We start from the raw sequence: 15,849 nt of genomic DNA, 5'->3' as shown, positions 1-15,849 counted from the left end.
CTTGAGTTTAGAGCTCCTATGAGGGGAGAAGTGATTCTTCTGACACACGTTTGTTGTTTGTTTGTCTGTTATCAACTTGTATGATTTAAAATTAATTTGAGAGCTTGGGGGATGTCTGTAGCTTAGTGGTAGATGCCTAGTGTGTACAAGGTTTGGTCATTAGTAACTTCAATTTTGTATTTGCATATCATTTTTTATTTTTTAAATTTTTTTATTAGGTATTTATTTCATTTACATTTCTAATGCTATCCCAAAAGTCCCCCACCCACTCCCACTTCTTGGCCCTGGCGTTCCCTGGTACTGAGGCAGATAAAGTTTGCACAACCAATGGGCCTCTCTTTCCACTGATGGCTGACTAGGCCATCTTCTGATACATATGCAGGTAGAGACACAAGCTCTGGGGGGTACTGGTTAGTTCATAATGTTGTTCCACCTATAGGGTTGCAGACCCCTTCAGCTCCTTGGGTACTTTCTCTAGCTCCTCCATTGGGGGCTCTGTGATCCATCCAATAGCTGACTGTGAGCATCCACTTCTGTGTTTGCCAGGCCCTGGCTTAGCCTCACAAGAGACAGCTATATCTGGGTCCTTTCAGCAAAATCTTGCTAGTGTATGCAATGGTGTCAGCGTTTGGAGGCTGATTGTGGGATGGATCCCCGGATATGGCAGTCTCTAGATGGTCCATCCTTTCAGTGACTTTCTCATCATAGTAACAAAATACCTGATAGAGCCAGCTTAAAGGAGGAGAGGTTTACTTTGGCTTATGGTTGCAGAGGGATTTTAGTTCATTCTTCAGAAAGGGGGAAGTGTGGCAGAGGGAGTGTGAAGCGGCCACTGGTCACAGACGCCAGGAAGTAGATAAAGCCCATCTTCCCCAGCGAACGGTTTCTGCAAGTATTGCTTTAAAAGGTTTCTAATTACATGTGTGTATGTTCCCAGTGCCATGGCACATGTGGGGAAGTCACAAGAGAACTTTAGGAGTCTGTTTTCTCCTTCCACCATGTGGGACCCTGGGGTTGAATTCCAGTTGGTGGCAAGCACCTTTACTCACCGAACCATCTTGCCAGCCTTGTATTGCTTTTTATATTTTCATATGCTAATAAAGCAAGTGAAACCAAAATAACTTATTCAGGTGAGAGTATTTTTATCAATCATTGAACAATTTTTCTTTGTTATTTGTAACTAGAAGAAGTCATTTGTATATTGACTAATGACTCTTAACTTCTTTGCATGATACATAGCTCAGTGATTCCTAAACTAGTCTTAATTGCTAATTGATTTAGGCTGACCTCTTTTCCAGCTTAATAATCTAAATTCCATATCAATATCAATTACATAGTATGTCCTGAAGTTTGTAGTTCAGAATTAATTGTTTCAGTGACTTCACTGAGGTTTGTTTGATTCTGGGGAAGGCAACTAAGACAACTGAACTGCGGCTATGGCTTGTCTGGACTCTGTTGCATTGATCTTCTACTGTCCCTTCAGTGATGTACTACCATGTAAAATTGATTTGCCTTTTCATATTGTTTGTTTTTATTGTCATTGTCGTCCGGTGCCTAACATCTTACAATCAACTTGTTAATTTCTTTAAAGTATATCTTGTTGAGGCTTTTGCATTTTATTATAAAGTTAAACGTTATACGTTAAATTCATAGATAATTAGGAAAAATAATAACTTTGCAGGCTTGATCTTCTAATCCATGACTAATCTTTTTTTTTTTTTTTAAAGTCTTGTTTTTAGCCAGTCGCTCATATCTCTGGACTTGATTGAAGATTTTCTTGAATTGGCTAGTAGGGAGAAAACAGAAGATAAAGAAAAACCTCTTATTTATAAAGGTAAATGATAAGCATATCTATATTATAATTTTTAAAACACTCCTGGAACATAAATGAATGTTTTAAAGATGAAGGAAACCAAATTACCCAGTAGCTCACCACCCTGTCATGTCAAAATATATCTTGTATATTCTCCTTGTCTGTATCCACAAACATCTCTCTGGTCAGTCTGTATTTCTTGTCTCCGTTTGTTCCCCTTTCTCCCCTCATTTTGAAGCAGGGACGGGACGTTTAGCTAAGATGGCCAAATTTATGATCTCGTTTCAACATCATTCATGATGGGATTCTAGCAGTGGCTGTTGTGCTTGGCTTGGTTTCTTCCATTTATATCTTTCTTGTGTACCTTTGAGGTCTGCAGTATGACATTATGGAAATGAATAGTAAATCAGCTACTATATTGAGCTCTATTAATGTGTCTCCCATTCTATGGCTTTGTCATTTAACAAAAACTAATAACAGTAACATTACAATGATAGGTAATTTAATTTAGCATGGAAAACAAGTTTATTAATGCATAATTCATATTTTACACATTTTACTCAATGTGAAAAATCCACTGGTTTTAGGATATTTAGATGTGTGAAACTGGTATCATAGTTAATTTTTAAGTATTTTAATCACTTCTGTATGAATTCCTATATTATTTAGTTATTACTTCCCTATCCCACTCCTCAGCTTCTGTACAGCTAAGTAACCAGAACTCTACATGCCTTCTATGAGTGACTTAGTCTGGACTGCTGTGGGACTTTATAATACATAGTCTTTCGTTACTGGCGTGAAAGCACTTTGTGAACTAATTTCAATGTTAACCTATTTATGTTACACTTTTTAATAATATAATAGCCCACTGGGTCTAATTCTACATTTTGATCAGTCGTTCATTTGATAATGGGGCCGTTTTCACTTCTGGGCAGTTGTAAATGGTGCTCTTGTTACTATTTTTAGTTTCCATGTGTTTAAACATTTTCAAATATTTTGACTAGAATTGCAGACTATAGAGTAATTTCTATAAGATGATTCTCTGCTAAACTCCTTGACGCATCTGGAGATGTAGTTCAATGATCGAGTACTTAAGTTGGATGTACAAAGCCTTAAGTTTCAGCCTTTGGACCACAAGAAAGAGAAAACCAGCCGGTTTGGGCATAGCAGGGAGGCATCTCTGGAGGCTGAGCTGTGAGCTCAGCTCATGAGCTACTTCCCACAGTTTTCTGTGCAGCCTTCCTGTTTCCTCTATGCGTTTCAGCTGGCCTGCCTACTCTTTCATGGTTCCTGATGCTTTCCCTCTCTTTTCTCTTCAAAATGAAATCCTTGGTTCCTCTGCTTTTTATTATTTCCGAAATAGCTGGTATGCCACCCTTTTACTCAGAGTCCTTAGTTTGCTTACCAGGTATCACCACATTTGGTGATACATGTATCACCACACTTGCTTGATTGGATTTCTGTTCTCCTGTTCACTAGTAAATTTGAACTGTTTTTGTTTTTACATGCTTATCAGTTTATAATTTTGTAAGTTGTCTTTGTCAACTACCAATAAAGTCTTTTAAGTAACTATTATTACTATTGCTAGGACTGTCACTGCATATTGGGTAAGTACAAGAATTTGGAACAGTGTGGATTTGGATTACGGCTATCAGACCCAGATTAGGAATTATTATTTAATAGTCTATGCAGTATGCCAAAATTCAGAGTACTCCCAAATCTTGAGAGTTGTAGGTACTGGTCAGTTTGGCAAAGTCCCAGGCTACTGGGGGTAGAGGACAGCCGTGAGAACCGTTTCTCGGGAATTTTCTACCTATTCTTGGAGCAGTCATATGGCAGTGTGATGAATTAATTCATGGTGTAGTTAATTATCCCTTGTTTAAGAAAGGACTGTTTTTCTGCTGTGTGCAGTAACAAAGCCATATAAGTCTAGCACTAGGAAGGCAGAAACAAGAAGGATCACGTGTTCATTTGGCAGCCTTGGCTATGGAGTGAAACTATGGAGTTTGTTACTGAGTTATCTCTGTATTAATATAAGGTTTTTGTATGTGTGTACTTGTGCCCATAAGTACACATGGGCCTCAGTCACACTCCATCTTACTTGATCTCACTGTATTCCAGTTCACAGTTTCAATTAGGCTGACAGGCTAGTGAGTCCCTGGCATCTGATGGCCTACCACCGTGCCCAGCTTTTATCTGTGTCCTGGGGCTCTGAACCCAGGTCCTCATATTTGCAAAGCAGCTACTGAGTCATTTACCCAGAAACTAACATTTAGTTTCTGTTCCTAAATGTAGAGGCTCAAATTCACTCTGTATCTGATTGTGGCCTTAAAGTTCTGATCTTTCTGTGTCTGCCTCCCAGGTGGAGCCATAATTGTGTGCATGCAACCTGTACCAATTTGGTTTTATTTCATACCAAGGATCCAGGGCTCCATGCATTCTGCCAGCTAAACTACATCTCCAACTTGTAGTTTGACTATTCAGAATGTCTAGTTATGGAGTCCTGGCCTGGCCTGGACCATGTAATTGCCCTCCTGATGCTGGGATTATAGGCATGTACTATTCCACTTGGCCTATCACCCACCTAATTTTTTTTAATTAAATTTAGTTATTGTGTGTGTAGGTGCTTGGGCATGTGAGTGGAGGTCAGAGGACAACTTGGGGGACAGCTTTCTTCTTCTACCTCATGGGTCCTGGGGAAGAAAATCAGGTTGTCAAGCTTTTTGGCGGGAACCTTTACCCCTTCAGTCATCTTGCTTTTAAGTGGTACTCAAGAATGAAAAAATCTACAATTATGAAAGAGCAACACATGAAATTCCTCTGAGTTTTCTTACTCTACTTTCAGGTGAAGGAAAGTGGATCCGAAATATTGACTATTACCGCTTGGATGGTTCTACTAATGCACAGTCAAGGAAGAAGTGGGCTGAAGAATTTAATGATGAAACCAATGTGAGGTATGAAACATTTTCTGTATGTATAGATATTTTTCAATTTAGGTTCAGTAAAATTAGCTTTTTAATGTATTTTTAATAATATTTAATGAATGATGCAATCAAGGCCAAAACCAGGTGAATTTACAACCTTCACCCTAAAATCTTTACTCACGGACATTGTAGTCATGTCAGTCTCACATCTATCACTTACTAAATGTATTTGAGCAGACATGGTAGCATATGCTTTAATTCCATCCAGCATTTGGGAGGCAGAAGCAAGTGGATCTTTTTAAGGTCAGTGCCAGCCTGGTCTACATAGTAAGTTGCACTCCAGCCTGGGCAGCACTGTAAGATTCTGTCTCGAAAATATTTGTGATTCATGCTTCTTTTCATTTTTGAGTTCTAGGGCATCATAGCCATTAACTTCTCAAGGTCATTTGAACTGTTCCCAGTTTTGGAATTAAAATTAAAGCTATTCTGAATGTTCTTGTTCAAGCTTTTGTCATCACTAGTATTTTCCTTATGGTGAAAATGTCTGAGGATCTTAAATGCTGGTTTGTGTGATACTCCTGATGTTTATCTACCTGTGAGATTGTCAGCTTTCCAAAATGACTCTATGGTCTTTCTTCCAGCAATGTAAGAAAGTTTGAGTTCTGCATTCATTTCGACACTTACTATTGTCATGTTTTTACAAAAGCTAGTTGGTTTATTCATTCATTCACATTCTCCAAAGGTGGTGCACTGTTCCTGGAGGAACTGAAGTACCAGGTCGATGCGTGCAGTGGACAGAAACTGCTCCTAGTCCATCTCTTAGCTCCAAAAATCCGTGTAACATACTGCTCTTGGCTAGAGGATACATTGGATACACCGATAACACACTACACTTGATTTTAGCCAAAAGGCTGAGAAATAATCCTAATGTGATTTTTAATTTGCTTTTCTCCAATCATAAATCAGACAGATTGAATTCTTATATGTATATTGGTAATTTTATATTTAAAATAATTTTGCATCTATTTTGATCATACTCTTTCCCTTCTCCCAACACTTCTGAATCTTGAGTCCTCTTTAATTATAAATTATTGGAGGTTTTAAAGTTAATAATATAGTTATAATTAATAATTAATGCAATTACAAATGTCTGATTTTTTGTTTGTTTGTTTTGGGAAGCTGATTCCTCTTAAACCACTTTAGATAAAGTATGCTTTGTGTGTCTACTGTTGTATTATTAAAGTCATATCATAGCTAAGCATTTATTTTATATTTTCATTTTTAGAGGGCGATTGTTTATCATTTCCACTAAAGCAGGATCTCTTGGAATTAACCTGGTAGCTGCTAATAGAGTGATTATATTTGATGCTTCTTGGAATCCATCTTATGACATCCAGAGTATATTCAGAGTTTATCGCTTTGGACAAACTAAGCCTGTTTATGTATATAGGTTCTTAGCTCAGGTAGGTTTGTCGTTTACATTTCTTTCATATTAAAAAGTTAGATGAAGCTAATAATATTCTAGAGGTGCAGAACCTATACAGATGAAACTGATGAATACACATGTGCAACATAGATCTTTTACAGAGAGACAGTTGAAACTATTCTGTAAATTTATTAAATATTACAGAAATTTATTCTGTAAATAAAGCAAAAGTCAAGTTAGCCTTAGCAGCCAGACATGCTGGCACACTGCTGTGATTCTAGCACATAGGATGTGTAGGCCGGAAGGGGATAGTTTCAAGGACAGTGTTGTTTACATAGTGAGACCTCTGTTTAAAACCAAAATCAACTCCCCTTCAGAATTCACATGTAAGAAAATAAAATTGAAGAAAAAATTGCATTTCAAGTTCATTTATATTTGTAGGGTCAAATTGCCCTTTTTAACTAGTAGCATCTCTGCCTTAGGAGCAAGTGTGACATACACTTCACCTGCACCTAAATCTAGTCTTTTCTCAATGACAGCCTTGGTTTGACTGGTAGATCCTTACTTGGTCCTCCTCAATGTGTCATATGCTGTGTCTCTTTCCTGTTATTTACATATACAGCTTCTTTATATTTTAGTTTATAGGTAATAAATACTATATATTAATATGCTAGCATGTTCTGGGTTAAAGAAAGCAACATTTGACATAGAGTAATTTTGGTTATTGTTAGCCTTTTATGTATTACAGAGAAGTCTGCTTCCTCACATTCTAATTTCAGTACGCATCGAAATTTCCTTTCACGTCTCTTTCCTTTCTGGTTGTCCTGATACTGCCTGCTCTCTGACTTTGACCAAGTATATGACTACCTCAAGGAAGCATACAGACCCATTTTGGTCAGATAATTTAAAATGGCTCCCCATAGTCTAATTTTCTTAATTTGATGATAAATTAAGATGGTAAGTTTTCTTAACCAGATGAGCTCTGTCATAAACAGAGCATCACTGCTAGGTAGGCTTTATGGCAGCATATGACCTTGAACTGTTCCCTGTTTATATTGACCAGTAATTAGATTTATCTGAAGTTCCATGTTGACCAAAGTTCCTTATTTGTATAATTGTTCCTTTCCTCTCTCTCTTTTTTTTTTAAACAAAGGGAACCATGGAAGATAAGATTTATGATCGTCAGGTAACAAAGCAGTCACTGTCTTTCCGCGTTGTGGATCAACAGCAGGTTGAGCGCCATTTTACCATGAATGAGCTTACTGAACTTTATACTTTTGAGCCAGACTTACTAGATGACCCGAATTCAGAAAAGAAGAAGAAAAGGGATACCCCCATGCTGCCAAAGGTATGCTTGTTCAGATTATTAGATTAACCAGTAAACCAAATGCCAACAGGCCAAGGAAAACTACTACAGTGAAAGTGAGTCTTCTGAAAGCCGCTGCAGCACAGATTCTCAGAGACTAACTTATATTCAATAAGCTTTAATATATGTGATTATAAATGTAAGGATGCCTGATTACATCTCCATAGGCACTCTAAACGATAGTATTTCTGAAAAGCATGCTTTAGGTTAAATAGCATTCCTACCTCGCAGAAAGAAATCTGAGCAGATATCTGAGTGGAAATCATGAAGACAGTATTTTCCTATGCTTCCAGTTTAGTGCATACATAGTTAATTAACTGTACTAGTAAGTTAGCTGCCTCTTTACCTTCTTTTCTGTCATAGACCAATTAAGAATCAGCAAATTGGCCTATGAAAAATTACACATCATCCTAATTATGAAGGAACTGTAAATCAAAACCATAGTGAGATACAAACTTATTAGGGTTGCTATTAAAGGGACAAAAAGCAGTAAGTACTGGTGAGGATGTGGATAAGGGAAACCCTTATGCACTTTTGGAGGGATCTGAAAGAGAATAATCATACTGTAGGGTTGAAGTGGCCGTTTAGAAGTAGGAGCAGGAAAAGAAGAAGAAAACACTCCAAGGTGGATGGAGAGTGGGTTAATAGAACTTAGATTAGGAAACATATGACTGTAGGGTCTATTGAAGTTTAAACAAGAAACATTTTTCATCTTAAAGGTATTTTGTGTAATTGTGGAAGATGAACTAGAGAAAATAAAGTGGATGTTAAAACCCTTGTTAGGATGCTATTAAGATGATGTAGATGAGGGTTACTGGCAGGCCTAAATAAAACACAGTGTCAACAGTAGGGGTGTACAGTCCAGTTAGTAAATGTCAGATTTGTTCCTTGGGCTTGTATTGGCCAGTTCATCTCATCTTGCAATTTGATAGGGTTTAGTTTGACATTTGCAGTGAAGCATTTCTTGTCATTTGACCCTGCTTTTATTAAAGATATATCAAAGCTACCTCCTATTATTAATTGTAGTTACAGTCCCTTATTTTTATTATCCTTACTTTTATTAATTTTTTCATATAATATAATTTGATCCTATTTCCTCCCTTCCCCACGCCCCTCCTCACTGAACTTTTTGTTCTTTTTCTCTTCTGTTTTGTTTTGGCTTTTCTCCCTTACTTTGTTTTAGTTTTTATTTTTGTGGGTTTTTTATTATCTTAAGTCAAAAATGATATATCTTAATTCTTTTCCTCAACTTAGATTATCTAAGTAGTTGTTAAGTAGCATGCCTTTTCTATGGGAATTTTTCCAGAACTACTTATTTCTAACGTACCTGATGTGATTATATGCCTTTCTGCCTCTTTATAGTCCTCTTAATGCACAATTCTTGGTTTTGTATTTCTGTTATTGTTTTTAGTTTTTACTTCTCACCTTTCTAATTACATTTGATGTCTTAGGTGATTAGTCACTGACTATGCTTTTTTCCCCTATCTATCTATCTATCTATCTATCTATCTATCTATCTATCTATCTATCTATCTATCTATCTATCATATGTAAGTACACTGTAGCTGTCTTCAGACGCCCCAGAAGAGGGCATGTGGTTTAATTACAGATGGTTGTGAGCCACCATGTGATTGCTGGGATTTGAATTCAGGACCTCTGGAAGAGCAGTCAGAGCTCTTAACCACTGAGCCATCTCTCCAGCCCCTTGGCCATGCCTTTGTCTTTTTTTGGTTTTTCGAGACAGAGTTTCTCTGTGTAGCCCTGGCTGTCCTGGAACTCACTTTGTAGATCAGGCTGGCCTTGAACTCAGAAATCAAGTGCTGGGATTAAAGGCGTGCGCCACCACGCCCGTCTCATAGTTTTATAGCTCTTTAAAGGCAAGAACTGTTTTCTTCCTTTGCTCTCTTCCATAGTGAGCAGCAGAACACTAGCCTTTAAAAAGTAGTAGAATGTCACTGACCTCTCACCATTCCTTAATAACGTACTGTCATTGAGAGGTGCGACTACAGTGGTTGGTCTCACTCTGTTAGTTTCTCCGGGTAAATTTATGACAGGACGATAATTGATTGGTTTTGCCTTGTATCTGGCTTTGTCTAGATCTGTTTGTGTTTTGCACATCCTACACAAGTGCTCCTCTGCTAAGCTACACACCAGCCCCGTGTCGTCTTATATTGTGTCTTCTTGAGTCTGCCATATTAGTCAACTTCACTCATGGCCATAGCATATTAACTTGTATTTTCTTAAATCTACACATATGATTCTTAATTATTGTTGCCAATGAAATTTTTTTCCTTTTTGAAATTCAGTAGCTTCATAATCCTGTATTTTTTTTCTTTTAGTGAATTAAATTTAAGATCTTCTGAATCATGTTTTCTAAGTGTCTATTTGTCTCTTGGTGGGGTTTTGGTCTTTTGATAGAGTCTGGCTGTATAGCTTAGGCTCACCTTGAATTTACTTTGTAGCTTAGGTGGTCCTTGAACATCTAGCAGTCCACCTGCTTCGGCATCCCAAAGGCTGCAGTTATGGGTATGATTCATCTATAACACCCAGACCTCTAATTAGGGTTTCTTTTGCATTGGTAAAACATCATGACCAAAAGCAACTTGGGGAAGGAAGGGTTTATTTGCTTTATGGGTTACAGAAGTCCATCAGCAGGGGAAGTCAAGGTAGAACCTGAGATGCAGGAACTGAAACAGGCTGCGAAGGAGTGCTGCTTACTGGCTCACTCCCTCTGGGCCACAGAATTTGCTTTCTTATATACCCCAGGGCTACTTGCTCAGGAGTGCCACCACCCCCAGTGCTTGGTCCCTCCCACATTGATCATCAGTCAAGAATGTCATATAGACTAGACTTGTCTCCCAACAGTCTAATGAAGTCATTTTCTCTATTTAGGTTCTTTGTTCCAAATAACTTTAGCTTGTGTCAAGTTGACAAAAAGACGAAAAACAAACAAAAATAACTGAGATTCTAGGTTCTATCCATTCTTTTAATTTTTCAGAGTAATGTTCTTCAGTCTTAAGCCTCCCCTAAATCTTACTGAGTTGGTGACTGATTCTCAACTTTTCGTTTCTTAAATACTAATGTCACCTTTGTTAACATATATGTAAATTTTCTTTGGAAAAAATGCTTTTCTGGCAATAGATTTATAGATTGCATAGATTTTTAGTGATCTGATCTTGGCCAGGGCCACATTTCATAATACACTTAAGTAGGTGTTTTGTTCCTCTTAAGTACAGTGTACACAGCCTAGGTTCCGTACCCTTTATTAAGGAAACAAAAGGCAGTGTAACTGGCACAGAAGCACTTCTGCATCTCCCTTTTCCAGCACTGTAGCACTTATGTCTCTTTAAGTGTGGACTGCATGTTGGTAATTGTAGGGAGGACAAAATGGGGATTTACGCTAAAGCGCCCTAAGTGAGGCTTTAGGTTGGCTTTCTCCACCCTGATTTTTGTATACAATTTTCTCTCCTCGTCTTTAGTCCTTTATTCAAGCTCTAATACCTCAAAGCATAGTTTACTGAACAGAGGTGTTATTGTACAGTTTTATTAGCCAGCACATGATAATATAAGGTTTTATGTTTGTCATTCTTAACACTGTTTAAGAATACCATTAAAATAATTTGATGTAAAGCATGGAGTAGCTAGCTAATCAGCTTGTTTCAGGAACTTTCTCTGAGCTTGCATACATTTAGTTTTGAGATATAGGATCCACATGGTGGCACATGAGTCCAGTGTGCTGGCATCTACTACTAAGTTTATAATTGAAATATGAAGTTTAATACCAGTTGTTACTTCTCTGCCTCTTTTATTATAAGTTTAGTCATTTTTTTTAATAAAACAAAGTCTAGTATTATTGATGCATACAGGTTTTCTGATAGAAAAATTCTTATTACTTATCTGAATAAGAATAGAGTACCAGGCTGGGCAGTGGTAGTGCATGCACGTGAGTTCCAGGACAGCCAGAGAAATCCAGTGTTGGGAAAATAATAGAATACCAGAAAATACCACAAATTTAAGGGAAATTATTTTAGTTCTACCGTAGTTTGTAGGTAATTAAACGCTCGTATCTGGTGTTTGCTGGGATAATTGATGCCAGGTATAAGGAACAGCTGGATTGCATCTTGTCTTTATTTTAGATCTTCTGCTAAATACCCTTTTGGAGGTAAATCTTGGGTTTTTTTTCTCCTTTATTTCTTAAAAATGTATTTGCTAGTAGGGGGGAGACAGCCCAGTTTATGAGTAGGCATCTGGACAACTTGCAGGAGTTGGACTGGACTGCAGGTACCTTTGCTGACTGAACTATCTTACTAGCCCCTCTGTTTCTTTTGAGACAGCCTTGTCCCTCTTTAGTTGAGACTGCTGTGGAAGTCTCACAAATTCCAGCCTTCCCCCTGTCTTAGTCTCTATAGTGCTGAGATGGCAGAGCTGTATTACCACACCGGGCTCCTAGGGAATACTTTTAAGCAAGCTTTGTGATCCTCACAATTCTCAAGAAATAACAGTGTCCACACCCCATGAAGTAACTGCACCAATGTTCACTGCTAGTTTCCTTTAGATAGTTGTTAGAATAATACCACTTGGTAAATTCATTTCTCTGAAAACAATATAATTTTAGAAGGAAGCATCATATGATGTCTTTATAAGATCAAAGCTTGACATATGAATGAAAACATTCAGGGGACAAAGGAAACAATCTGAGCTACACTGTGGGAGAAACAGAATTTGAGGCTTGAGTTTCCTTTGAGATGAATTGTACCAGTTGTCAGAATACTAACAGTAATTACTAAAGACTAATACTCGCTTCAGTGAATCTGTATGGACTTGTCAGAGAATGAATATTCTTCCCAATAACTAAGGATTTTGTCTCCCCGTTTCTTAAACACTATATGAGAAGAGCTATCTTTTAACCATCTAATGTTTCTGTAGTATTTGGGTTTGGGTATTTAGATTATCTTAATTCACAAAGACTCTCCGTTTTCAAGTAGCTTTGTGGTGAGTTTTTAAAATAAGAAAGTACTTCTAGTATCTTCCTACAAACTACACAAAATATACCTGGCTATTAGTACTTACTGTTTTAGTGGGGCTTTTGTTTGGTTATTTTTCATTTTTTCTCTCTTTTTTCTCCCCTTTTAAGAAAACAAAAACCAACAAACAAACAAAAAACCACAAGAAAATCTAGTAAGATGCCAAGGCTACCTTTTTTCAGGTATCAGGGACCATGGTGCCAATGATACCTCCAGACAGCATCTTCCCAAATTCTGCTAAGCTAAGCTGCTTTAGAAATTATTGCCAGTGGAAATTGCATCATATATAATGTATCCTTGCTAGGCAGGGTGTTTTGCAAGATTCCATTGGGGAAGGATTGAGTTGGACTTCAGAAATTGTTTCCTTATGGAGAGTTTGGTACATTACAAATATTTACTACTTGCTAAACCTGGTGATGTATATTTATGGTCCTAGCTTGAATGACTGAAGCAAGATGGTCGCAAGTTCAAGGCTGGTTCATTTCTAAAGTGTGATCCTTAATATGGGTCTAATCATATACAGTCTTCCTAGAGATATAAACTTTGGATGTTCCATGTGACATTCTTAGAATACTGCTGCCACACAGGCACACATTCTGTTTAGCTCAGAAAATTCTACAGTGGGCCATCTTAGGTTCACATGTCAAGTTTATACTATACTATACACTATACTATTTTGGTATGCCAAACAAACTATGGCTTATGAAGTATACTGACCTACTCTTAGAGATCAAGGTTTCCCAATATTCTGTTTAGCAGTTTTGGGTTTTGCCTCCCATAGTTGTAACAATAGTTGTAACAGCTATTGTAACAACTATCTGTTTGTATGTATGTATTTGTTAATTTTCAGTATCTTCCCTTTGTGAACATTTTGTCTTTTTTAGCTCTGGCTGGCCTGGAACTTGGTAGATTTAAGCTGGCTTTAGCCTTTAGGGATCTGCCTATCCCTGCCTCTCAAAGTGCTAGAATTAAAGATTTGCATGATGGCACCTGACTTATGGACATTTTCAAGCCAGAAAAATATAATACCCAGAAAACAATCATATAGATCTGTGAGTTGTTAGTATTTTGATATATTGGTCTCATCTATCTTAGTGAAAAAAATTGCATCACAATCATTATGGTGTTTGGTTTGTAAATCATGGGAGAGGCTGGCGAGGTGATTCAGTTTCTGAAGTGCCTGTACAAGTATCTGAGTTCAGATCCCCACCAGCCATGTAAAAGCGAGGCATGGAAGGCAGTGTGCGTCCTTAACCCCAATGCTGGGAGATAGGTGCAGAAAGGGCCATTCTGGAGCTCATTGACCAGCCGGTCTAGTCATGAACTCCAATTCCATGAGAGGGCTTGTCTCCAGAAAGATGTTGGGAAGCAGCAGTTAGGAGGACACTTGCCATCAACTTCTGTGCATATATGACTTAAGTATTAAGATAGTTCTTATATAACATCCATACTATAAAATGAATAACTTCTTAATTCCCTAACATCTAATATCCAATGATTTTTTTTTTTTTTTTTTGTTTTTTCAAGACAGGGTTTCTCTGTATAGCCCTGGCTGTCCTGGAGCTCACTTTGTAGACCTGGCCTCGAACTCAGAAATCCGCCTGCCTCTGCCTCCCGAGTGCTGGGATTAAAGGCGTGCGCCACCACGCCCGGCTCCATATCCAATGATTTTATTTGTATGTAACTAACCAGTTGTTTCTGAATGCCTTATAACTACTTGGTTAATATCAAGGTTCATTCTTATTTGCTGATGGGATGTTTGTGCACATGCCTTTGCACCCTTGTGTGTGTGTGTGTGTGTGTGTGTGTGTGTGTGTGTGCGCGTGCATGCACACTTGTGCTTATGTCTATCTGCCTGTATGTATTAACTTGTTCTTTCTCTTATATTTTCCACAAAGTGGAACTTAGGCACTAGATCTAAAAGCCTGAGTATATTTGTAGCAAGAATATTTTCAGGGGTGCTTGGGCTCTTGTAGAATTGCCCAGCATGTGCAAGGCTCTAGGTTCCATCCTCAGTGCTGAAAAATAAAAAAATAATATTAATAAAAGGAGAAAGTTTGTGGGTGGTATAAGAAAAGATAGCACTTTCCCCCCCAAAACAGAATAAGACATATGTTTACAATTTTCTTGGAAATGGTGTTAAAAAGTTAGAAAAAGTGGTAACAGTGGAATTTTCCTAGTAGCTTACCAAGAGGAGGAAATACTTTGGTGAAGAGAGCACTTGAGTTTTTTCTGTTATTATTGATGGATAAGATCAGGTCCTGTCTAAGAACCTACCATTGCATATATCAACACAAAAGTCATTGGTAAACTTAGCCCATGTGACATTGTCAACAGTAATGTTGCAGGTACTGACTAGGCCCTCTTCATGTACCCCGAGACTAAGGTTTAAGAGAGGTAATGTGCTCAGGCATTGAGCTAGTAAGTGGTAGAAACTAGAATTGAAATGCACTTATGACCTTTGATCTGCACTGTCCAGTACGAGAGACTCAGGCTACATGTGACTACTACCATGGTTTACATGTATGTGATTATATGTAGGTTTCATTTAAATCCTGCTGTAACTTCCATCTGAAATTCAGAAAACTAACACAGGTTTTCTTTTATGAAATGTGTCGATTACACAATTTTATGTTGGTATTAGTATTTCGTGCAGTTTAGTTGTGAAGTAGTTGTCTTTTACAGAAAATAGCCCACGAGGCGTTTTTTCCTTTTGCATTCCTGGGACTATCAAGCTCCTTAGGCTCAAATATGGGGATTTCACTAGCACGGTTCCTGGGTACTAGTAGAGTTGTTACTGTTGGCTAGTTTAGATCATTCAAGCTGTGCCCCTTTTAGAGGAATTCCTAGATTCCGTGGCTAAGCCTTTGTATTACGTTTATTAGTTTGAACCTGTAAAAGAACAGAAGTTGCAGAGATTTATTTGCTTAATACAAGAATTATTACTAGATGACCTTAGTTATATTTTTAAATGTTTATATCATTTTTTTTCTTTTTTTGTCTTTTGATTTAAGATACAAGTTAAACAAGCTGCTTGCTTTCCTAATTTGCATGTTACAATATACCTAATTTGCATGTTACAATATACCTAATTTGGCTTAGAGGGTATATTTGCCAAAACACCACAGTTGGTCATGGTAGCTACAGATTGTTTGGGATGAAAATTGATTTCCAATTTAGGTTCTACTTGGAAAACTGTAGTTTCTAGAACTACTGCCGTCATAGGAAATGTATGAAGACAGCTCTCTGTCCCACAGTATAGCACATGCAATCACTGTAACCCATTAACTGCGTTT

General features: G+C 37.7%; 1 protein-coding gene and 1 non-coding gene across 2 annotated transcripts in view; one reads left to right on the top strand and one right to left on the bottom strand.

Annotated features, from left to right (window-relative positions):
• The window catches only part of Atrx (ATRX, chromatin remodeler), a 131,758-nt gene that overhangs the window by 103,830 nt on the left and 12,079 nt on the right, over positions 1-15,849 (top strand). The window contains exons 27-30 of the mRNA NM_009530.2: positions 1,728-1,834; positions 4,659-4,767; positions 6,023-6,200; positions 7,317-7,511. Of these exons, the coding sequence (NP_033556.2) occupies positions 1,728-1,834; positions 4,659-4,767; positions 6,023-6,200; positions 7,317-7,511 (589 nt within the window). The remainder of the gene's footprint in view (positions 1-1,727; positions 1,835-4,658; positions 4,768-6,022; positions 6,201-7,316; positions 7,512-15,849) is intronic.
• Gm26020 lies at positions 5,478-5,660 on the bottom strand. The gene has a single exon (XR_003953237.1). It is a non-coding gene; the product is annotated as a U2 spliceosomal RNA (small nuclear RNA).

Source organism: Mus musculus, chromosome X, assembly GCF_000001635.26.
Source record: "Mus musculus strain C57BL/6J chromosome X, GRCm38.p6 C57BL/6J".
In the NCBI taxonomy this organism is placed as follows: Eukaryota; Metazoa; Chordata; class Mammalia; order Rodentia; family Muridae; genus Mus; species Mus musculus.
Note: the sequence above shows the minus strand (reverse complement) of the source record. Positions and strands in the feature narration are given on the sequence as shown.